Raw genomic sequence first — 25,646 nt, 5'->3', positions numbered from 1 at the left:
GTCGGAGGAGTGATCAGCATCAGTTTGGCACACATAACCTGTTACTTTCACTTACATCTGTGGAAATACCTAACCTTTTGAATGATTCATGGTGTTGTCACAATGTTCATAGCCATTAGGTTTCTGAATACTTTAGGCACAACTGTTCATTACAAATTTCCCTTATTTGCTAATATGCCTCTATTGCTATTGTAAAGTCACACTTGATTAATATGGCATTTGTTTATTTATTTATTAAATGTTTTGTTTTATTTCATTAGCTGCTAGCCTGTTAGACGGGGTGTAATTTCATAATATATTTCATAATATTTCAAAAGAAAAAGAAACCATTACTTTAAATCGTATTAACTAAAACTGTATAACTTTTTAAATGACAACTTATTATAATAAAACCAATCACATTTATAACACAGTGGAGTTCAATGCTGAATACACTAGTCAAGCAGAATCTACCTTTTGACTTGATTTGCCCAACAAAGTCTCTGCATTGTCAGCTGACAGTATAAAGATTTAAACTAAATCTGCTTAATTTTAATTAAAGTATTTAATTTCAGTTTGCTTTAAACAAACAAACAAAGCTTTAAACCAACAAAAGGTTACATTAGATTTAAATTGACAATCTTTAAACCATCCTCCTCGTTCTCCCTCTCTTCAAAGGTTACCATGGGCCAACTTTGGCCCGCAGGCCCTGTTTGCCCTATTTGGGCATTTCTGGACTAAATTAACTTTGGTTGTGCCATGTCACCGCCTGCAGGAGGACACTGGTACTACCCGCCGTACAGTTGCTGAGACATTTGCACTTCGCATGGTCACAGCTCGACTGATCCCGAGTGAACGTATTTGCATTTAATCTACCTGTAATGTTAAGTAGTTTACACAACAGATTAAAACATTACGTATATGGGCATTTGGAGAACATTTAAAGATGAACAACATGAAGAATGTAATGAATTTTGAAATGCAATATTGTTTATTTCAACTGATTAAAAAGCTGATAGGCTCAGGTTCAGGTCATTTTTAATTGCTTAAATTATTCTCTTTCTACTGTTTATATTTATAAACTCCTTTTTAAAATTCAGTTCATAAACGCTTCATAACAAAATGTTGCAGTATAATGAATTATTTGTTAAAGCAAAGGGTTGCTAATCACACTGTAAAAGACTGGTGGAGGATTTTAGCTTGTTTTTTCTCCTTTTTTATGACCTGTGTACATGTTTTCAATCTTCAGTGAAGGAAGGAGCAGGCGGGTTGACCAGAAGGTACAAAAGGAGGCAGGCCTGGATATTAATGACATGTATTGCATCGAAAAAATGGTATGGACCTGCTGGACTGTATTTACACGAAGGTGAAACTGCATTGAGTGGAAAACAGGAAGTGCAATGATAACAATAGATACAATCAGAGTAGTTATTCAAATACATTTTTAAAATCATAATCAACTCATTGTGCCAATGTCCTTGCATGATATCCATCATGTTGTGAAGCCACACTGAAGTTATTTATATAATGTACAGTCCAACATGAATATTACAAAGTTAAATGATTTGCAAACAATAATACAATACATTATTTTCTCAGCTTATGGGTTACTGTGGCGTCCTTCAAATATCATGATGACGGTCACTTCTTGTTCTCCAGACGAAGTTTCCACCACTTATGATTCTGTAAAAAAACAAAACAGTTTCAGCATGTTCATTTATTCATTTTCCTTCAGCTTAGTCCCTTTATTCATCTGGGGTCGCCACAGCGGAATGAACCACCAACATATCCAGCATATGTTTTACACAGTGGATGCCCTTCCAGCTGCAACCCAGTACTGGGAAACACATACACACTTATTCATACACACATACACTATGGACAATTTAGCCTATCCAATGCACCTGTCCCGCATGTCTTTGGACTGTGGTGGAAAAAGGAGCACCTGGAGGTAACCCACGCAAACATAGGGAGTACATGCAAGCTCCACACAGAAACGGCAACTGACCCAGCCTAGGCTCGAACCAGCAACCTTCTTGCTGTGAGGCGACAGCACTACCTACTGCGCCACTGCGTCGCCCCCTCATGTATTATCATATATGTGCATATATACTGCATATATACACTCATACACTACAGCCAATTTAGTTTATTCACTTATACTGCATGTCTTTGGACTGTGAGGGAAACGGGAGCACCCGGAGGAAACCCACGCCAACACGGGGAGAACATGCAAACTCCACACAAAAACGCCAACTGGCCCAGCCAGGACTCGAACATGCGACCTTTTTGCTGTGAGGTGACAATGCTAACCACTGAGCCACCATGTCACTCAGTTTCAGCATGTTTTACTCATAATTAATATATTTGTTTTAATCATAACAGGTCTCACCTTCTTCCCCAACGCATTCGGTGTTTGAGTCTGAATCTCATCTAGGCTTGCGTACATGTTGCTGACCGTCACTGGGATGTCCTCGTAGGTGTTGCTCTCAGGTATGTGTTCATAGGTATTGTAGTCACGCTCTTCAGGTACGTCTTGATAAAGATTTTCTGCCAAAAGGGCGTTGGCATTGGGATTTGCACGGTTGTCGTACTCAACCTCAGGTTGATTCTTCAGCCCAGCATACGCAACAGTTGAGGCCTGGTAGAGTGGATTGGGCTGTAGTTCTGTTTCTTCCGTTTGTGCCATTCGACCAGCTCCAGAATGCATTTTTTTAGGGTCAAGAACAGCGTAAGAACAGGAGGCTGTTATCAATGGAGCTGAAGGAGATTGTTGAGGGATGGAGGGCATAGGATTATAAGAGTTGGAAGTTAAAGACTGATCGTTTTCATTGTGGGTAGGCCATAACTGAGAGCTGTAGTGCTCAGATGTCCGTGATTCTGTAATGCTGTGTTGTTCATGTGAAGGATTCGTACCAGGAAGACTGGCACTTAAGGAATTCCGAAGTGGTGCGTTTTTCTTTGGCAGAGGTGGGATTTTCATTGCCTAATGATTTTGCACATGAATGAATCTTAACACTGGATATGTAAAAAGCATAGATATTGCATCCTAGGAAGGAGTTGACATTGTTACCTGAGACAGGCTGTTCCTGTCAATAGAGGTGGAGGTTGTGAGCTTCCGGTTGCTTTTAGAAGGCAGGACAGGAGCCATGTTGTGTGGGTAGCTGGTAGCTTGTTCCCATAAACTTGTTAGAGCCTTAACACTCACTCCTGATTTAACTATAGGGGTATTTTGAACCACATCATAAAGCTCATTTTCATCATCCTAGAAAAATAACACAAAAGAACATTAGCAACATAAAACATTTCTGGATATGATAGTATTCTGTTTGCTTTTATGTATTTGCAAGTACATTTAATAGTTTTTCATGTTGTGCTGATCAGTATGTAAGTTAAAAGTACCTATTGGTAATGTTTTTTTGCAAGATAATATAACAATTACTTACAAAAACTTATAATACATAATTACACGAGTTGTGTGAACAAGTGAAATACTGTAGATGCTAATAGAATTTTTGAATAAATAAACACAAAATGAGTGTAAATGCAATATAACAAAACGCATAAAATAGAACAAAATGTCTTAATATAATAAGAAGAATATGTGACCAGTGTAGTTTAGTATCTGTGCTACAGCATTCATCTGTTTGGGCTATCAGTCGAGAGGATCTCCCATTTTGATCTCTTTGGAATCAGTTGGTCAGTTCAGTGAATCATTTACTGGAGACACACTTTGGATGGATCATTTGAATCAGTGAGTCGTTAGTTGTACACTCACTCTGATTGGATCGCAGATCAATCCAATTTCTGAAATAATTGTTCAGTGTAATTTGTGAACCAATTTAAGAGGTTAACTGTCAAGATTCAGCTCTTTCATAAATCAGACCGCCAACCTGATTTTACCAAGTATACATGTTCCTGGATTAACATCTATGTTGATCCTGGAACAACATTCCAATCAGACAATCAGAATTAAGGGATGCATTTACAGTTTTTGTTAAGTTTAGGGTTTTGGTTAGATTTATATACTTTTACATGATCCTATTATCCTATTATTATTTGATTTTGGGAATAATTTAGAGTTATGGTTGGGTTTAGGGGTAGGAAACAGGTATGGATTACATTTTCAAACAAAAATGATTTTCCAGGATCAACATCGTACTTGGTAAAATCATGACGTGCCAAATCAGACACTGCTATCACATCTCTGAGCCAGCAATGATTTCTCTGTGCATTGATTATTCCAGTGCAGTGTAACAAAAAGTAACATTTTGTTTTGAAATGTACTGAAGTAAAGATAAACTTTTCCTAAAATAAAAAAAAAATCCAAAAACACAGCAGTGACCTAAAAAGAAACGCTTAGTTACTGTCCACCACTGCTTTATTTACAACCATAATATTTTTTGCCCCAATGAGTGAATCATCCAGTGAAGGTAAAATATCAAGATAAAGCTTGTCTGATTTGGCGGTCATGTGATCTCATCATGATTGCTCAATGTTCCACTGTTAAGTAAAACTCTATTGAGTCAACATGATTTTATGAATATATTTTTCAAAAGTACTGTCTTTTCTATTTTTTGAAAGTGAAAGAATTGACTCTACCTCTTCCACGGCGTCCATCTCAGTGCTGTATGAAGTCAGGTACTCTCCAAAAGGCTGGATCGGTGTGATTTTAAAGTGGTCAATCAGCTCTGCGAGGCTGTTATGAGTGGTGGAATCACCAGAAACGACAAACAGGCCAGTCTTCGTTTGATTTATGACAAAATGCCGACAACGATCCTGACCTCTGTCAACATTAAACATTGAAGAACTGTTTTAAACTGTTAAAACCAGTTTTGACACAATATAGAATATAAAATGATTATTTTATGTATCACACATTCAAAGTCCAGTTTGATATTACATTAAAGTGAACCATTAAGGAAAAATATTTGTACAGGTAATTATATAGCTTAGTAACAACAATTTTTCAACATTAAAAAAAAAAAAAAAAAAACTTTTTTTGGGGTTGACATTAGTTATTGTGCTCAGACCAGACGACCAATAATTGTATTATGTGAACTAACATTAAAGACAATTATTAAATGCTGCGCAACATGATATTGCTGACTGTTAGTTCTCATTCTTACTTGTATGAAAGAATATATCCAATGGCTTTCTCGCTGAGTCTGATAAGGAAGCATCCAACATCCCTGTCTCTGAGCTGATCTTCTGCTTCCCTGCAAACAGCGATAGTTACTGTACCACACCACTCTAAGAAATAACACTGTCACTGAGATGCTACCCTTTCAAAAGGCTCTTTTTTATTCTTTTTAGATGCAAAATCATCTTTATGGCACTTTAAGGTTCTAATATATAACTTTAAAGCATTAATATGAATCCTAACATTAACCCATTAAATACAAAATGGTGCCTTTTGAACGGGTAAAGTCCTAGTGACGGCTTAACTGCCTCAATTTTCAAACAAACATTTGCATTATAAGTCACCTGCAGCCAAATATAGACGTTCATAATGTTTTACAGCTCACAATGAAACAGTTACGGTTACCGAACCTCTCGTCTCTTATTAGTTCTTACTGCCTGGAGATGAAGCCTTGGAACCACGGTGGAAAGTTTCCGTCTGACAGGATGAACATGGCCTGAGTCTCCACGAACCACTGGAGGATCTGCTCTCTCTGACCTCCCTCCATGGTGAATCCTTCCATTTTCTCCTCATTTAGTCTGTCCGACTTCTTCATCTTCTGGTACATGGCTGCCTCTATTTGCTCCATTGTGAGCATCTCCTTCTCTACACAAATCCGATACACCTGGCTTTCCGTTTTCAAACCTACATAACATCACACATTCACTGCGCCAGGAAGACTGGCACACTTCATTTGCCTAGCTTCCTCATACGTAAATATGTGCTCCTACATATATAAAAGGTTCTATTGTTTAAGTTTATCTGCCCATAGTCGGTAATGGCTTACTGGTTCAGTGTGATTTTGTTGTACTATCTTTTGGATGAATCTTCCACTTGAGGTGCAGACCTGTATGAATATCAAAGATGAAAAATCTAGATTGGATCAGGAAGTAGGTCAACCACTGCACATTGTCCTGAAACATACCGTGCAAAAATAGCTTGTGACTATCTGGGAAAGCATTGAAGAAGTTCATTATAGGAAATAATGTTTTAAAATTTAATATATTTTGATTTTGTCTCAAAATATAAAGGGCAGTAGTGTGTGTACCTTGGGGGTATCGTCATGGGGACATTTTGGTCCCCATGAAGTAAATGGCTCATAAATTACACAGAATTAAATATTTTGAAAATGTAAAAATGCTGAACATTTCCTGTGAGGGTTGGGTTACATGGATAGAAGTTGGTACAGTGTAAAATTACTTTAATGGGAAATTCCCATAAAGGTAACTGTGTGTGTGTGTGTGTGTGTGTGTGTGTGTGTGTGTGTGTGTGTGTGTGTGTGTGTGTGTGTGTGTGTGTGTGTGTGTGTGTGTGTGTGTGCGTGCATGCGTGTGTGTGTGTGTGTGTGTGTGTGTGTAAAATGATTCCAATTATGTCTTGGCTATTTGTGCATTTCAAAGCAAGATTAGCCTTCATTTGCAGCTAAATATTTATTAAATACATTTTCAATTAATTTTAATCCTGATTAGTCATGAATTTATGCAGCAGACATGCAAATAACCTGAATCTGCCTCTTTATATGATGGTCAAGCTCTGAAATAAACATTGTTATATTTCCCCTCTGAACACTAACAATGGTTTTATTATAATAAAGGTCTTGTAACCTTTAACTTTTTCCGACCCACTGATTTGCATTTGTGTGACCAGTTTTACAGAAAATGCCTTGGTTAAACTGTGCTTAGTGAAGCAAGACCAAGGTTGATTTTTTTTACCAGTTTAACTACAAGAACCGTGCCTATTTTATATTACTTTTTGGTTTTATTTGTTGTAAAAAATTTATGATTAATTTGTCTAGAATAATTAAAAATACTAGTCACTATTGGCCATTAGTCGTTATTATTTCATTACCTCAACAAAATCTTAATCAACTGTTTTTCACTTTAAAAAGCGATGATAAGCTCAGGAGTAATCAGAACAGAGCATGAGGCAACGGGGCAACATTGATTATTCTGATTGAAACTATCTGCAAAACAGCCTTATATTTTGCTTTTATTTGGTGTTGTTTATCAGTCATGGGACAATAAAGCTTCAGTGCGTGTTGTCGTTTTTCCGTGCAGGCATGAGTTCAACAGGTGGCGTGTCCACTTTTAGAAACACGCTGCTGGACGCGTGCGCGTTCATGAGGAAACACTCGTGAGCGCATGAAAGCGCACAGAAACGCTACAGTGTTGTCGTCGGTGATGAAAGGTAAATATCTTGTGTTTTTACCATTTTCTTAAACACCATATACGAGCAAATACCAGCTCTTGTGTTAATCCTTAAGATCGTTAAGATTTCGGCAGTAGTTTATGTCTATTTTACGTCGAAACCTAAAGTTATCTGATGTTTCCACAATTGTATACATGAAAAAATACTAGTCTATAGTTTTTTATAATAAATATTACAGTGTTTTTGAAGTCACTATAGTAAATAGTCTACTGTAATATTAACTAGTGAAATGATAAACTCATAATAAAAACTGTAGTGCACTTTAGTCTTTACTTCAGTTAACTGGGGTGTATTGGAGAATAATATTATAGAACTAGAATTACTACAACTGATTACCACAGTCATTCATGAATTACCACAATTCAAGTATTTTACTATGGAATGGTTCAAAAACACTAGTATATTATAGTATTCTTTCATGGCAAGGTGACTACTGTCATTGTTAATGCTTCTTTCCCAAGGCTATATCCACTACTCTTAGCAGCAGATTGAAGTGTATTTGCTAAAACATACACATTACCTGTCTATTTGTGCAGTTTTTTATTAATATTGTAGATATGTGAATGAATTAGAGTTAAATATAGGCTAGGCCTCATCCTTATCTTGCACACTTAAGTAAAATCTAAATTTATCCCACCATCACGAATGAAATATTTAGGTCAAAACAAACTACATAAAACTTTATGATCAGCTTTACATATAAATGGCTATTTTAATTGACATGCACAGTTTTAGATATTCTGAAAATGTTTGTTGTGAGTCCATTCATTTAATTTTATCTAATTACATTTTTTATAAGATCACGATGGCTCTGTTCAAACAGCAGCAGGTCGAGGATTTCTTTGAGATTGGAGAGGAACTTGGGAGGTAAGAATTTAGCTGTTTACTTACTGGTTGCTCCATTACTTAATAATTTAGCAGTTGCACTTACAGATGCCACCTGCAGGGGTCCACCATTAAAGGGATAGTTCACCCAAGACTGCAAATCCTATCATTTGCTCTTTCGTGTTTTTTTTTTTTTTCATCAGTTAAACACAAGATTTGTTTTTGAAAAAGGTTGAAAACAGGTAACCATTGATGTCCATAGTATTTATTTTTCCTACTATAGATGTCAGTGGTTACTTATTTTCTTCAAAATATTTTTGTTTGTGTTCAAAAAAAAAGAATAAATGTCAGGGAGTGTAAATAGTGAGTAAATCTCTACCTTTAAGTACAAGAATATTAACATTATTTTATTTGGGTTGTTGAACAGAATTAGTAACAGCAATATGTAGTGTGAAACCTTATTTTTAATGGTATATAATATGTTATGAATTTATTATTGATGTTAATTAAAATATATATTTATATGATTAATAGTAATAACATTTAAAATGTTTTATTCACTGAGACATGCACTAAAAGCATGCATTATAGTGTGTTGTTTATATTAAGTCCTAAAGGGATTGTTCACCCAAAAATGAAAATTCTGCCATCATTTACCCATCATTTGTTTAAAATCTATTTGACTTTGGCTATCATAAAAAAGATATTTAAAAAAAAAATGCTGGTTGCTGGCACCCATTGACTTCTATAGTAATTTGTTTCCTACTTTGGATGTCTATAGTTACAGGTTTTCAGCTTTCTCCAAATCTTTGTGTTCAACAAAAGAAAAAATTCAGTTTTAAATCTACGAGAAGTAATAAATGATTAGATCTTTTTAATTTTTGGGTAAACAGTCGCTTTCATTTAAATCTGAAATGCCTTTATATATACTTAAGTATATGATTGTTTATTTACATTTCTACAGCTGTAACATTAAAGCCCTTGAAGATTTTTTCTAAAATACATCGGGGTTTTTTTCTGTTTTTTTTTTTCTGTTTTTTTTTAAATACATCGGTTTTGTTTTAACCTTGGTGATAATTTTGCTGTTAGTTATTTAATTTTTCTAACTTTATAGTAAGTTAAAATTCTGTGGTTTATGCTGTTGAACAAAACATCAAAGTGTCAGGTTATGCTTAAAAAATACCAAAGACTTTAACTCATTAATGGAAAAACCTCATTATTAAAAACCAATACGAATACTGGATTTTAATTTCACAGCTGCAGATTATTCTCAGCCTTAATGTGTTTTTATAACTACTACTCGTGTATTTTTCAGTGGGCAGTTTGCAATTGTAAAGCAGTGTCGTGAAAAGAGTTCAGGCCGGGATTTTGCAGCCAAGTTTATAAAGAAGCGTCAGAGTAATGCTAGCCGCCGAGGTGTGCTGCGAGAAGAGATCGAGCGAGAGGTCAACATCCTACAGCAGATCCACCATCCCAATATTGTCATGCTGCACGACGTGTTTGAGAACAAAACAGACGTGGTGCTGATTTTGGAGCTGTAAGTCAAACTTTTAGTAGTATAGACTTGATTTTTTTTTTAAGTTTGTTTTTTAATGTAAGCTATTTTTAATGATTCACCTGAAAACCCACAAAGAAAGCGGATAAATGGCAATATACACAAATTGCATATACAGTATGTCATATATGCAACATATATTTCTAAATAATGCAAAAAAATTGCTACTTTTGTGTTTATTTTTTTATTTTATCATTTTCAGCCATGGAATTACACATATGTACAGTGCTGAGCATATACTGTATGAATACACCCCTCACAAATCTATCTTTTAAATTCATATTTTCTAAGATGCTATACAATATTATATTTGTGCATACAGTATACAGTGCAGCCGGAAAGTATTCATAGCGCTTCACTTTTTCCACATTTTTTATGTTACAGCCTTATTCCAAATTCATTTATTTCCTCAAAATTCTACACACAATAGCCCATAATGACAATGTGAAAAAAGATTTTTTTGAAATTGTTGCAAAAAAAAAAAAAAAAAAAAAAAATCACATGTATATAAGTATTCACAGCCTTTGCCGTGAAGCTCTAAATTGAGCTCAGGTACATTCTGTTTCCACTGATCATTCTTCAGATGTTTCAGCAGCTTAATTGGAGTTCAGCTGTGGTAAATTCAGCTGATTGGACATGATTTGAAAAGGCATACACCTGTCTATATAAGGTCACAGGGTTGACAGTGCATGTCAAAGCACAAACCAAGCATGAGGACAAAGGAATTGTCTGTAGACCTTCAAGACAGGATTGTCTCGAGGCACAAGGTTGGGAAAGTTACAGAAAAAATTCTGCTGCTTTGAAAGTTTCAGTGAGCACAGTGGCCTCTATCATTTATAAGTGGAAGAAGTTTGGAACCACCAGGACTCTTCCTAGAGCTGGCCGGCCATCTAAGCTGAGTGATCGGGGGGGGAAGAGCCTTAGCCAGGGAGGTGATCAATAACCCGATGGTCACTCTGTCTGAGTTCCAGCGTTCTTTTGTGGAGGGAAGAGAACCTTACAGAAGAACAACCATCTGTGCAACAATCCACCAATCAGGCCTGTATGGTAGAGTGGCCAGACGGAAGCCAATTCTCGCCTGGAATTTGCCAAAAGGCATCTGAAGGACTCTCAGACCATAAGAAACAAAATTCTCTGGTCTGATGAGACTTAAATTTAACTCTTTGGAGTGAAAACCAGGCACTGCTTATCACCAGGCTAATACCATCCCTACAGCCCACCCAGAACCCAGATCTAAATCCTATTGAACATCTCTGTACAGATCTGAAAATGGCTGTACACCATCACTTCCCATGCAACCTTATAGAGCTTAAGAGGTACTGCAAAGAGGAATGGGCTAAAATTCCCAAAGACAGGTATGCCAAGCTTGTGGAATCATATTCAAAAAACTCAAGGCTGTAATTGCACATTGTCATTATGGGGTATTGTGAGTAGAATTTTGAGGAAATAATTTTTTTATCCATTTTGGGATCCAAATGAAAAAGTGAAGCCCTATGAATGCTTTTTTTTTTTTCATTTTTGTTTTTTTATTAATTTTTTGTTACAAAACTCCCATGAACATTACAGGAAATCAATTTTTATATCATCACAAAATAGACTTTCCCACCCCTACACCCCCCTCCTCCTCCCCTCCCAAAAAGTAAAAAATTAAAATAAAGATAAAAAAATAAAATAAAAATAAAATAAAAATAAATAAAATAAAATAATATATACAAATACAGAAAAATAAAGTAAAACTACAGATTGCAGAATGTCCTTCACAAATGTAAATCAAAATTAAATAAAAATATTGGAATCCAAATAACAGTCATTTTTACATACCAATGAATGCTTTCTGCATGCACTATATATTAGATTAGTCAGTACAAATCTGGAGCTAATCTAACAAAATAACTTACAATAACAATGCAGAAATAAGTACACCCAACAATTTGTTAGAGTAAATATTAAATAATAATTAAAAAAGTGGTAAAATCAAGAGAAAAAAGTAATTTAGTTGTAATTTTTTAATTTGTCATTTTTTTTTGCAATATTTAGTTTGAATTTAATTGTATTATCTTTCTATTTCTAAAGATGTTTGTGACTAAAATATGCAACCATTATTTTAATAAATATATCTGTTTAATAAATCTGTTTTGTTCCAATGCACCAAAATATATTATTAATATAAACATAATAGTTTTAGTAACTCATTTCTAATAACTGATTTATTTTATCTTTGCCATGATGACAGTAAATAATATTTCACTAGATATTTTTCAAGACACTTCTATACAGCTTAAAGTGACATTTAAAGGCTTAAATAGGTTAATTAGGTTAACTAGGCAGGTTAGGGTAATTAGGCAAGTTATTGTATAATGATGTTTTGTTCTGTAGACTATCTAGAATATATATATATATATATATATATATATATATATATATATATATATATATATATATATATATATATATATATATATATATATACACACACTATAATTTTATATATGTGTTGATGTATGAACACACACTAAGATACACACAGTATAATAGAAACATATGTACAAATAATAGTATAATAGAACACATATGTACATATTTGTAATTCCAATGGAGCATTCATTTTTGCAATATTTAAAAACATATGTTGTATATAAGACATGTTTTATATATGTGAAATGCAAATATGAACTTGAACGTCACATATGTAATTTGCATATTTTTCCGTGTATCAGATTTCTATATGGGAATTCTGTATTTTTGTAGGGTGTCTGGAGGAGAGCTTTTTGACTTTCTGGCACAGAAAGAGTCTTTAAGCGAGGAGGAAGCCACACAGTTTATCAAACAGATTTTAGAGGGCGTGCACTATTTACACACAAGGAATATTGCTCACTTTGACCTGAAGGTACAGTAAACCCACCGGGCTCATAACACTACCCAGAACATTACAGTACAGTATATTTGCTCTGACAGATGTGAATTACTAAAGAATGCTCTGTCTGAATAACAGAGTGTCTTTGTGTGCGTATAAATGTGGGTGTGTGTGTGTTCATGTGTGTGTAATAATTTATTTTCTGCTTTGCAGCCTGAAAACATCATGCTTCTGGATAAGAACGCGCCTCTGCCTCGGATCAAGCTCATTGATTTTGGCTTAGCGCACAAGATTGCTGAAGGGGTTGAATTTAAAAACATCTTTGGAACTCCAGAGTTTGTCGGTATGATGAGTTTTGTAACTTTGTAACTGAGCCTGCAACTTTCAACATGCACACCAATGTACCAGTCAAATATTAATTGGACATTTTTTCATTTTTTGGAAATTGTAAAAATGTCAAGCACTCCATTTTGAGAACATGGGCTTGATTTGATAAACGGGTCAAATTAGCGTGAGAGTGCAAAGTTTGGATGGGGAGTGCAAAGTTTTGCAAGTGACCTACTGTCCGTGTGCAAATGTAAAAACCCATGCATGACAGCTCATTTCCATAATATCCACAACTGTGTCAATATTGAAAGGTCAGGTCACTTTTCCAGTTTTAATGATTAAGCAGTTTTTTAAAAATATTTTCTAGCATGGCCTAGAACAAAGATGTGTATACGTATGAATGTGTATATATAAAATGCCCATGTGTTTTATTAATTTATGTGGATTTTTTAGAAATTTCTAGAAATCTTTCAGGGCAGTTGGAACCTTAGATATTTAAGAAGAAAAAAGCATTAGTAGAGAGGTGTGTATATATATATATATATTTTAGATTACTCTAAATAATTTAAAAAATTCAAGAATTAAAATGACACAAATAAACATAATAGATAATTATTCATAATATTATAAATTCACCTCTCTAACTTTCACAGTATGTCTGATAATATTTTTTTCTTCTAGAGAAAGTCTTATTTGTTTTATTTCAGCTAGAATAAAAGCAGTTTTAAATTTTTTTCTTAAACCATTTTAATGTCTAAATTATTAGCCCCCTTTAGCTATATATTTTTTCGATAGTCTACAGAACAAACCATTGTTATACAATAACTTACACAATTATTTATATATATATATATATATATATATATATATATATATATATATATATATATATATATATATATATATATATATATATATATATATATTGTTATGAAGCGGACAGGAGACAGAGGTAAGGAAACGTTAGGGTGTTTATTAAATGACAACAAGGAGCACATGAAGGATAGCCAGGAGGATCAGGAATGATGTTGGGGTCTTTTCCTCCGTGGCTGGGTAACAGGAATACACGAGGATGGACAGCACACACCAGATACAGCTGACAGAGGATGACACAGACTTGGAAGGACTGGAAGACAGGACGATTCGGGAGGACCAGGAAGACTAGGAGGAATACAAAGAGAACAGGTAAGTAAATCGTTTGTTTTAGCTGAGGATGACTACGCTGAGTGGTCGCTCAGTTGTCCGCTTTCGTCGAGACGAGCCCGGACAATGAGCGACTGGAGTGCTGTGCTTTTATCTGGTGCTCGTGAATGTGATGCAGCTGTGTGCTCATTAGAAGTCAGGTGATGGTGATCTTCGTGAGTGGGGGTCGTGAGAGCCTGACCAATCCATGACAGTACCCCCCTCCCCAGGGCCCGCTCCTGAGGGCCGACACCTCCGACGCCGTGGTGGTCTCCCTCTGCCTCTAGGCGCTGGGAACTCAGGGTGGCTCTCATGAAACTCCACCATGAGACTAGGATCGAGAATATCAGCTCTGGGAACCCATGTCCTTTCTTCGGGGCCGTACCCTTCCCAGTCCACCAGGTACTCCAACTGGCCACCACGACGTCGGGAACGCAAGATCTCCTTCACTGCGTAGACGGCTCCTTCTTCTAGGAGCAGTGGAGGAGGGGGTTCCTCTTCGTGGTCAGGCTCTGTGGAGGGAAGAACAGGATCGTGATAGGGTTTCAGGAGTGATACGTGGAATGTAGGGTGAATACGGTAGTGAGAGGGTAATTGTAGTTTGTAGGTGACGGGGTTAACCTGTTCCACGATGGTGAAGGGACCAACAAATCGGGGACTTAACTTGCGAGAGGGCAGTCGCATGCGTATGTCCCGGGTGGATAGCCACACCTTTTGTCCGGGTGTGTATCTGGGTTCTTCAGACCTTCTCCTATCGGCGGTTACCTTGCTTCGACGGACTGCCCTCTGCAGATGTTGATGAGCCTCGTCCCAGACTCTCTCGCTCTCCCGGAACCAGTGATCCACTGCGGGGACATCAGATGGTTCGCCATCCCAGGGAAAGAGCGGTGGTTGGAAGCCCAGGACGCACTGGAATGGCGTGAGTCCGGTGGAGGGTTGCCGCAGTGAATTTTGGGCATATTCTGCCCAGCCCAAATACTGGCTCCAGGAGTTCTGGTGACCACTGCAGAAGGTCCTCAGGAACCGTCCCACCTCCTGAATCTTCCTCTCTGTCTGCCCGTTGGTTTGGGGATGATATCCAGAAGAGAGGCTGACGGCCACACCTAGGAGCTTGAAGAAGGCTTTCCATAGACGTGAGATGAACTGTGGACCTCTGTCCGACACAATATCTTCTGGAATACCAAATGACCTGAAGACTTGATTAAAGATATTGTCGGCAGTTTCAAAGGCTGTGGGAAGACCTTTCAGAGGGATTAGTTTGACAAACTTTGAGAATCTATCTACTATGACTAGAATACAGGTATTACCTTCTGACGAAGGGAGGTCAGTGATAAAGTCCACTCCTAGGTGTGACCAGGGACGGTTCGGAATCGGCAAGGGATGGAGCTTTCCAGCGGGTAGATGACGTGGGCTCTTGGATTGGGCACAGTCCTTACAGCCCTGAACATATTGCCTCACATCCCTTGCCATGTTTGGCCACCAGAATCGTTGGGATACTAGCGAGAGAGTATTGTTGATCCCTGGATGTCCAGTGCCTAGCGAGGTATGTAAGGAGTGGATCAGATCTACCCGGTGTTCAGGTGGTATGAACTGCCGATGAGGAGGGCATCCCGGCGGAGCAGGGGCTTCCGGAGTGGCAACGACTGGAGGGGCGTTCCAGGTGATCGGACAAATGGAGATGTGTTCGGGAAGAATCTTCGTTGGGAGTTCTTCATGATCGTGATGCTCGTGTAAACGAGAGAGAGCGTCTGCTCTTAGATTCTTGGGTCCTGGACGATAGGAAATGGAGAAATCAAAACGTGAGAAGAAAAGTGACCATCTGGCTTGACGTGGACATAGTCTCTTGGCCTCTTTGATGTATTGGAGGTTTTTGTGATCTGTGATCACCTGGAACGGATGTTTGGCTCCCTCCAACCAGTGACGCCACTCCTCCAAGGCTAGCTTGATTGCTAGAAGCTCCCTGTCTCCTATGCTGTAATTCTGCTCCGCCGGGCTCAACTTCCGAGAGAAATAGGCACAGGGATGCAGTCGGGGCGGTGTATCATGATGTTGAGATAATACTGCCCCGACGCCGGTGGTGGATGCGTCCACTTCCACCACGAAAGGAAGATTTGGGTCAGGATGAGTCAGGAGTGGGGCCCTTGTGAACTCCTTCTTAAGAAGGCGGAAGGCTGCGGCTGCTTCTTTGGTCCACTCCAGTCCTTTGGGTTTACCCTTGAGGAGATTAGTGAGAGGTGATGTAATCCTGCTGTAGTCCTTGATAAACCGTCTATAAAAGTTAGCAAACCCAAGAAACCTCTGGAGCTCCTTAATGGAAGTGGGTTCTGACCAGGATAGAACAGCCTCAATTTTCTTCCCATCCATACGTATACCGGTTTGGTCAATGATGTATCCCAAGAAATGAATCGACTTCTGGTGGAATGAGCATTTCTCCGCTTTGAGGTAGAGGTGATGTTCTCTCAATGTGTGTAGGACCTCCGCAACGTGTTGGCGATGTTCGGCCTCACTCCGGGAGTAAATGAGGATGTCATCTATGTACACTATTACACAGTGGTGAAGAAACTCCCGGAGGACTTCATGAATGAAGTTTTGGAATACGGAGGGGGCGTTGACCAGACCGTAAGGCATGACCTCATATTCATAGTGGCCAGTAGGGGTCACGAATGCTGTCTTCCATTGGTCCCCCTCACGTATTCTTATCAGATTATACGCGCTGCGGAGGTCCAATTTAGTGAAGACTTTAGCTTCTCGGAGCTGTTCCAAAGCGGCTGGTACCAGAGGAAGGGGATATCGGTATTTTACTGTACCGTTATTTAGGACCCTGTAGTCGATGCATGGACGCAGCCCTCCGTCCTTCTTGGCCACAAAGAAGAAGCTTGAGGCGGCTGGTGATTTTGAGTGACGTATGTACCCCTGACTCAGAGCCTCCCTTATGTAATCTTCCATTGCCTGATTCTCTGGAAGCGAGAGCGGGTAGATCCTACCTCTTGGCAACTGGGCATCTGGAACTAGGTCGATCGCGCAGTCCCATGGCCGATGCGGCGGTAGCTGGGAAGCTCTCTTGGGGCAGAAGACATCATGAAAGGAGCTGTACTCCTTAGGAATGTGGATAGACTGCTTCTCAGGAGGGCTCTCGACCGATGTTGCAAACAAAGAAATGGGGTTCCGACCTTGAAGAGGGAGATTTGGAAAACAGGCAGGTGTACATCCAGATCCCCATTTCTTTATCTCTCCTGTGCCCCAAGAGATGATGGGATCGTGCTTCACCAGCCACGGGCGCCCTAGAATGATGTCCATATTTGCACCCTCCAGAACCAGAAATTGAATCCTCTCTTGATGTAACAACCCCACTTGAAGAAGGATGTCTTCGCATTGTCGATGGATACGGGTCGAAGATCGAGTGCACTGGGTTATCGGTTGTATCTGGTATATATGCGAGGACGCCTCAGTACGGAGGTGGAGTTGACGACAGAGGGATTGGGAGATGAAGTTCCCTGCTGACCCGGAGTCGATGAGGGCTGTGACAAGGAGAGAAATAGAGGCAGTAGTTATTTGTACGGTGGTAGTAAGTGGTTTACATTGTTCAATATTCGTACTGAATACACTCACTGAAGTCCGAATGGGACGAAGGGGACACTCCATACGGGTGTGTCCACTGACACCGCAGTATAGACACAGACCCCGGGTCAGCCTCCTCTGTCGTTCCGCTGATGTCAGTCTTCCAGACTCTATTATCATGGGTTCTGGTTCTGGAGAGGCTGTTGACTCAGGCGATTGGAGGAGTGCAGACGAGGGGGTGATGGTGTCCTGTTGATAGGAACGGAGACGATCGGAACATCGGAGAGAATGTTGGATGAATCTCTCCAGACCCATTGTATCATCTAATGTGGCCAGTTGGATTCGGAGAGTGGGTTCCAAGCCGAGCCGGTACGTGGTCAACAACGATCTCTCATTCCATCCACTTGCAGCTGCTAGAGTGCGAAACCGGAGAGCATATTCCTGTGTAGATAGAGTACCTTGCTTTAGATGATACAGCTGCTCTCCAGCGGCTACTTCCCCATCAGAACGTCCAAACACCTCTTTGAAATACTCCGTGAAGGTAGTGATGGAATTCATGACCGGCCCGGCTTGGTTCCAGATCGTCTCAGCCCATTTAAGTGCAGGTCCAGAGAGTAGAGATACGATGTAGGCGATCTTCGACTTATCTGTGGGATATAGAGAAGGTTGCATTTCGAATATGAGGGAACATTGTAACAGAAAACCATTGCACTCCCCCGCTCCGCCTGAGTAGGGCGCTGGTCGGGCCATGGGACTGGAAGGAAGGGCCGAAGAAGAAACTGTGGAGGCGGAAGTGCTCGGTGCTGGTGGTGCGTTGGAAAGTGGAGCTGGTGGCTGTAGAATCCGCTTCAACTGATCCACCAGCTCTTGAAGGTGATCGGGGGTGCTCATGTTGTCGTCGTTATGGGTCCGGGCTTCTGTTATGAAGCGGACAGGAGACAGAGGTAAGGAAACGTTAGGGTGTTTATTAAATGACAACAAGGAGCACATGAAGGATAGCCAGGAGGATCAGGAATGATGTTGGGGTCTTTTCCTCCGTGGCTGGGTAACAGGAATACACGAGGATGGACAGCACACACCAGATACAGCTGACAGAGGATGACACAGACTTGGAAGGACTGGAAGACAGGACGATTCGGGAGGACCAGGAAGACTAGGAGGAATACAAAGAGAACAGGTAAGTAAATCGTTTGTTTTAGCTGAGGATGACTACGCTGAGTGGTCGCTCAGTTGTCCGCTTTCGTCGAGACGAGCCCGGACAATGAGCGACTGGAGTGCTGTGCTTTTATCTGGTGCTCGTGAATGTGATGCAGCTGTGTGCTCATTAGAAGTCAGGTGATGGTGATCTTCGTGAGTGGGGGTCGTGAGAGCCTGACCAATCCATGACATATATACACATACATATATATATATACACATACATATATATATACATATATATTCCGATTGTGATTTAAAAGTATAACATCGCTTTGTAAATGTTTATTAGTACCATTTGTTGAGTCTCCCCATACAGTTTGATAAAGCTCTTGGAAGCTGTTTCTTGTGACGTCACACTTAACAAGCAGATAACACACTTAACAAGCAGATTGTTTTTGAATACAATATTTATGCTACATATAAATGTTTCATTTCTCAGCTCCAGAAATTGTGAATTATGAACCACTGGGTCTGGAAGCAGATATGTGGTAAGATTCATTTTTAATGCACAGGAAATATCAAAATGAAAAAATTTCATGACTTTGATTTTTATTTTAAATAATGAAATGCTTTGATTTTATAGGAGTGTTGGTGTCATCACGTATATTCTGTAAGTACTCAAAACTGTTATTTCTTCAGACTATCGATTTAATGATATGTACATTTTAACAATGTTATGCTGATAATTTATCTAAATGTAGGTTGAGTGGTGCGTCTCCTTTCTTAGGAGAAACAAAACAGGACACCCTGGGAAACATCTCTGCTATGAACTATGAGTTTGATGATGAATTCTTTGGCCATACCAGTGAGCTCGCCAAGAATTTTATACGACAACTGCTGGAAAAAGACACCAAGTAAGCTGCAGAATGCTGAGATCATCTGAAGCCAGATCATCTGTGTATTTGAGTGTGAGCTTTATATTTGTTGCCTATTGGAAGTGAAGTTGCGTAATTGACCATGCCAACTGTGTTTTTCAGAAAAAGGCTCACAATTCAAGATGCCTTAAACCATGCTTGGATCAAGGTGAGTTATTCTACTGGGCATCCGAAAAGGGTTCAAAGCACTTCACTTTTGCATAAAAGTTATGTTGCAGCATTATTCCAATAAATAGAATAAATGCTCAAAATTCTACAAATAATTCACCATAATGACAATATAAAAGTAGTTTGAAATTTTTAAACAAAAAAATAATTCCACACACTATCAATACTTGCTCAGAGATTTATAAATGTGCAACGCTTCGATCTCTTGACCTTAATCACACATACATACAAAGAAAGTCACAGCATTTTAACCAATGTAAAAAATATATCTGTTGCTTAACAGTTTCCGTATTTTGTGATTCACATGTGTTTTCTTTTCATTAACGGTTTTGAATTGAATTATGGGAGCTTGATCTCTGCTCTGTTGACTTTTGATGTTGAAAAAGTGACCATTAGTAATTTGAAATAATATAATGTGTAAGAAATAATATATAGAGAAATAAGTCTGTAAAATAACAGAAAATGTACAGGCAGTAATAAACAGTAATAAATGTACAGGCACTTATTTCTAGTTTATTACAAGGTGTTGTATCGTAATATACAACACCAACCCAGGCAATATATCGTTATAAACTATTAAGAATGTTAATATAAGTCACTTTTTAAAACTTTTTAATGTTAAAAGTTGTTGGACGAAACAAAGTTCCATAATGAAATTCAAAAGCAGAAATTAATAGGTAAAGTAATATTTATATATGTATGACAAAATACAGACATTTTTTTAATTCACGGATATTTTTTACAGTGCACCATTACCATTCATAATACGTATAACAAGCAATCATGACTCATAACACAAAACACCTTTCATCGATCATGGGGAAAATAAATAAATAATAAAAACATTTATAAAAACTCAATAATCATGCTAATCATTCCATTAATCATTCCATTTATATCATTAAATTTAATAATGCTTCATCATTTAATGCCAAGATGCTACAATTTTAAACTCACAATCCATAACAATTTGTATCTAAATAAAACAATAGCCACATTACATTAAATAATTTGTCATCATTTAATCCCTTTTGAATGAAAGGGAACCTATTTACCCCTTTTACAAGATGTAAAATACGTCTTTGGTGTCTCCACAATGTGTCTTTATAGTTTCAGCTCAAAAAACCTATCAGATAATTTACTATACAATGCAGAATATGCCTATTTTGGTCTCAAAGCAGTGTAGCTGTTTTTGTAGCCTGTGCCTTTAAATGCAAATGAGCTGGTTTTCCCACCTGGGATTTGGACCCTATTTTAACAATCAGGAAATAAAAAAAGAGAGACTTGTGTTTATATCACTCTAATATGCCAGTGGACACACTACCTGCACATAGCTCTGTCCAAACAGCTTCCAAAAGTTGATTTTGCATCATAGGTGCCCTTTAAAACTCCTGTGTTTAAAACTCTGGAGTAGGAGTTTGTGAAATCACAGTCCAGAACAGTACATTACAAAATACAGTACAAAAATTATCAAAATGTGTAAAGGAATGATAGTGTGCATGATTATTTATTTGCTTTTTGCACATTTTTACCTGTTGATTTTCTCCTGCACACCTATCATTACTTCAGATTTAGAGTTTGAACTGATGCAGTTTATTGTTGAAGCACCCTTAGCACAAATTACAGCCTCAAGTCTTGTTGAGTATGTTGCTACAAGACTTAAATATCTTTCTCAATCATAACTCAATCTCCATTTGTCCATTCGCAGTCTAACGAGCATAAGGAAGATCGTAATAAAGCCCCAGAGAGGAAGAGAGAGCGCAGGCAGCTGAAGACGAAGCGTCTCAAAGAGTACACCATCAAGTCCCACTCCAGCATGCCTCCGAACAACACCTACATCAACTTTGAGCGCTTCGCACAAGTGGAAGAGGACGTGTCGGCCATGGAGGGTACGTTCTGCCAGTTGGCATCAGCTCACGACTCCCTGCAGGAGGACATCGATGCGCTTGTGTCCATCTACAATGAGAAGGAGATGTGGTACAAAGAAGAAAGTGAAAGCATCAGGCATGAGTTGTCCCAGCTGCGATATGAGTTTCGTAAAGTGGAAGCTCAGAGACGTGGCGTTCACGAAGACATGAGAAGCGTGGATGCTAGTGTTAGCCGTGTGAGCGAGAGATATAAGGAAAGGCAGAGCCGTTTCGAGGCTCTACAGAAGGAACTGTGCGCTGAGCTGCAATGGGTTCAGGAGTTGGTGGGTTCCTTTCAGGTCAGCTTCCCTAACTGTAGCTTTAGCAGCGTGTTTAATACTGATGTCAATGAGGCTCTGAAAGAGCTGTTGAACAGATCCTGTGGAGGAGACCTGCTGACAGGCAGCAACCTGGACCAGCAGAGATGACCACTGTTATTGGTCACACGTATAAGGAATAATCGATAATGAGATTATTTATTAGAAAAATGCTCTACTGAGGTGGAAATGCAGGCACAGAGTAAAGCGGGTTTTAAAAATGCATTATATTCCAATAATTCAACAGACCACAGTCAATTATGCTAGGGTTATCACATCTAAACACTGTTCTGATGTTGTATTTCAAGACATTTGTGTGTTGTTTTTTTTTCTTCTCAAATAGCTCAAGCTCAGGATCAAGCATTCAACAGATACATATACACTGAAAAAAAACTATTCAAAGATGATTCCTTAGATTTACTAAATTTAAAGTGGTTGCAGTGGTGTAAAGTAAATAAATACAAGTACTCAAATTACTGTAATTGAGTAGTTTTTCTCAGGAATTGTAATTTACTAAGTAGTTTTAAACATGTGTACTTTTACTTTCCCTTGAGAACATTTTTAGTGCCGTATTGGTACTTTTACTCCACTACTTTCCTTTAACCTGCTGTCACTGCTTTTATTTTTTCTTGTCTACGAAAATTAGAAAAATCAATCCTGTAATTCATGTTCAATATAACGCCTCATAATGAATTACCTCTAGACATGGGCAAATTATAAACGCAATAAATTGTTTAGAGGCATTAAAAGTGTCCAAGAAGATGTTCAAAATGTTTACACGCATTGACCTTGAGACTGTTTAGATGCATGTCACTGATGAGAAGATGACGGATGTTTACTGTATGATGACCGAAATGGCCTTAAACACCCAGCAGGCACAAAACGTCAACATGACATCAAATTGACGTTGTACCCCAGCGTTGTCGAGACATTGCATTTTGTTTGGAAATGAAAATCTTTTTGACATCAGAACTCATTGTCAGGCCAACGTTAATGTCCAGCATGCAACCTAAAACCAACCAAATATCAACATCTAATGATGTTACAGCTTGATGCTGTGTGGATGTTACCACTATGTCTATCAGATGTTGGATTTTAATTGCCATACCTGACGAATAAATATCAGTACTTGACGTCAATATGACGTTGGTTTAAGACTATTTTGGTCACTTTCTAACACAACTTAAAATCAACCAATTATCAATGTAATTTTACGTCATTATTGGACATCAAAATAATGTTGTCTTTAGACACTGGCTAGACATTGAATTTTGGTCACCTGACATCACAACCTAAATCTAACCTAATATTAACGTCTCATAACGTTGTGTGCCTGCTGGGCAATAACTAGATGCACTACAGAATATTACGTTTACCCACATCCACAAATGACATGTAAATGCATCAGCTTTTTACAGCGTAATATTCTCGCTACTCTTGTGTACTATTAAAAGGGCTACTTTTTACTCCTACTTTGAGTAATATAAACAACAGATACTTTTACTCTACTTGCACTACATTTTTTTAGGCAAGTGATGGTAATTTTACTTTATGATTTATACTCTTTCCACCACTGAATGGTTGTAAACTATTTATTTGGGCTGAATTTAAACAAACAAAGTTGAACATTACTAAATTTATTTAGTTTGTTTAAATTCAGCCCATATAAATTGCAACAATTTTGAAGAAATAATTTTTTTTCAGTGTACTTAAAAAACCTTCTCATTTAAAGTGAAATTAATCAACACAATACTTGTTCTTTGGGACAACTTAATTGTTTTTTAAATAAATGTTTAATACGTTTAAATTGACATAAAACAATTAAGTTAACTTAATTGATTTGTGTTGGGACAACATGAAGGAAATGTGTGAAACCTAGCATTTTTACAGAGCTGTACAAAGCTATTTATTTTAAAGAGCTGTTGAATGCTGGATTTTGATTGGTTGATGAACATTCTAAGGTGTTTAGGATTATTATCAGGGACATTATTATCACACACAGGTTAAAGGGCTGTTCACACTAGTAATGGTGAATATAAATATACCAACAAATTATATTTGTGTCCAAAATGGCAAAAGATAAAAATGTGTTTATTTATTTAAAGTTTATGATAATCTATTTGCATGACACCCTTGTAACCAACAAGTGTCCTCAGTGTTTTATGTTTCTAGTGAATCTGACCAGTGAATCCAGCTTGTGTAATCTATCTATTCTAACAGGGAATTTAGCTATAACAGTCAGTGTAGTGGAATATTAAATTATTTCCCCCCAGCAATTTAAAAGCGGGCAACAGACCATTGCTAAATACTGAATACTAGTAGTAGCTTTCATGTAACTGCTAAATACTGAATACCTGAGGTAGCTTTCATGTAACTGCTAAATACTGAATACCTGAGGTAGCTTCCATGTAGCTTTTTAGAATTTGTGAAACAAAACAAAACAAAAAACTTCAAGACAGTCATTATCTTTAAATAAGCTTTGAAGAGAAGGCTTAACATCAAGAGTTTTTTCACAATACCGTCTTAGGTTTAAATTGCTCGAGCCATTTATATTTCAGTGGATTCTGATTGGCTGTCGATGTTTTATTGTTTATTAGCTGAAAAAAATTATCTAAAATGATCCCAACTCTATAGTTGCTCCTAATTGTTGTGGTCTGATTGTTACCTTTATATTTAATGTGCTTGCGGTAAATGTCCCTTAAGCACACTGAAAAAAGTGATTGATTGCAAACCATTTATATGGGCGGAATTTAAACAAACAATTTGAATTTAGCAATGTTTAACTTAATTTGTTTATTTAAATTCAGCCAAAATAAATTGTTTACAACCGCTTAACTTAATTTTTTTTAGTAAATTCAATTAATATTTTTTTTCAGTGTAGTTATGGGCAGATTTTGACTTCATTACAGTTCCATATCGCATGATTTTATATCAAAGTTAAGTCCGTTAAGTTAACAGTAAAAATATCAGATAGTAAAACAAGCAGGTTTATTTTGCTAATTGTCATTACACAACAGAACTTCTTTTTAAAGTAAAAATCATAAAGCCAAATGTTATGTTTTTATTTTTAATAATGTATCCTTCTTTTCTTTCTATTTCCCAATCAGCTGTAATTTGTTCAGACAGTGTACACAGAACATGGTGTCCACCTTTGGTTACTTGTTTACCAGATCTGATTACGTAAGGTTAAAAAGGCAAGTGAACTCCACTTATTTGATTAAACCCAGCTAATGCATTTAATATGCTTTTCCAGGGTTTCCCCCCTTTTTTCCATGGCTGCCTTCTGTGGCGTTTCAGAGGAACTATTTTAATTTATATTGTATTCAATAAGCACAGAAAGGGCCTATTGTTATGTCTACATGACACAAGTTGCTATCCTTAGTGGGATGATGCTTCCTCTAGCATGAACTGGTAGACCTATCAGAGTGTAGACTCTTTTAAACAGTTGACTACACTACTGGAACAACTGCAAAGTAATGTAGATTCACAGAGTCTACTGTTTTGGAAAG

General features: G+C 37.8%; 2 protein-coding genes across 2 annotated transcripts; one reads left to right on the top strand and one right to left on the bottom strand.

The window, feature by feature from the left end:
• Positions 1-1,155: 1,155 nt before the first annotated feature.
• Positions 1,156-5,816, bottom strand: sh2d7 (SH2 domain containing 7). Its single transcript, XM_056461520.1, has 6 exons — positions 5,557-5,816; positions 5,109-5,198; positions 4,582-4,765; positions 3,053-3,244; positions 2,372-2,965; positions 1,156-1,662 (listed from the first exon to the last, which is right to left on the bottom strand). Exons 1-6 carry the CDS (start codon positions 5,757-5,759, stop codon positions 1,621-1,623), a joined length of 1,305 nt encoding a protein of 434 aa, XP_056317495.1. The 5' UTR covers positions 5,760-5,816; the 3' UTR covers positions 1,156-1,620.
• On the top strand, positions 5,287-23,734 carry dapk2a (death-associated protein kinase 2a). Its single transcript, XM_056461519.1, has 11 exons — positions 5,287-5,670; positions 7,219-7,348; positions 8,169-8,236; positions 9,510-9,731; positions 12,498-12,636; positions 12,817-12,946; positions 19,310-19,358; positions 19,454-19,480; positions 19,572-19,724; positions 19,848-19,893; positions 21,622-23,734. Exons 3-11 carry the CDS (start codon positions 8,175-8,177, stop codon positions 22,246-22,248), a joined length of 1,455 nt encoding a protein of 484 aa, XP_056317494.1. The 5' UTR covers positions 5,287-5,670; positions 7,219-7,348; positions 8,169-8,174; the 3' UTR covers positions 22,249-23,734.
• The last annotated feature ends 1,912 nt before the right edge of the window (positions 23,735-25,646 follow it).

Source organism: Danio aesculapii, chromosome 7 (assembly GCF_903798145.1).
Source record: "Danio aesculapii chromosome 7, fDanAes4.1, whole genome shotgun sequence".
NCBI classification, from domain to species: domain Eukaryota; kingdom Metazoa; phylum Chordata; class Actinopteri; order Cypriniformes; family Danionidae; genus Danio; species Danio aesculapii.
This window is presented reverse-complemented; position numbering and strand designations above follow the sequence as displayed.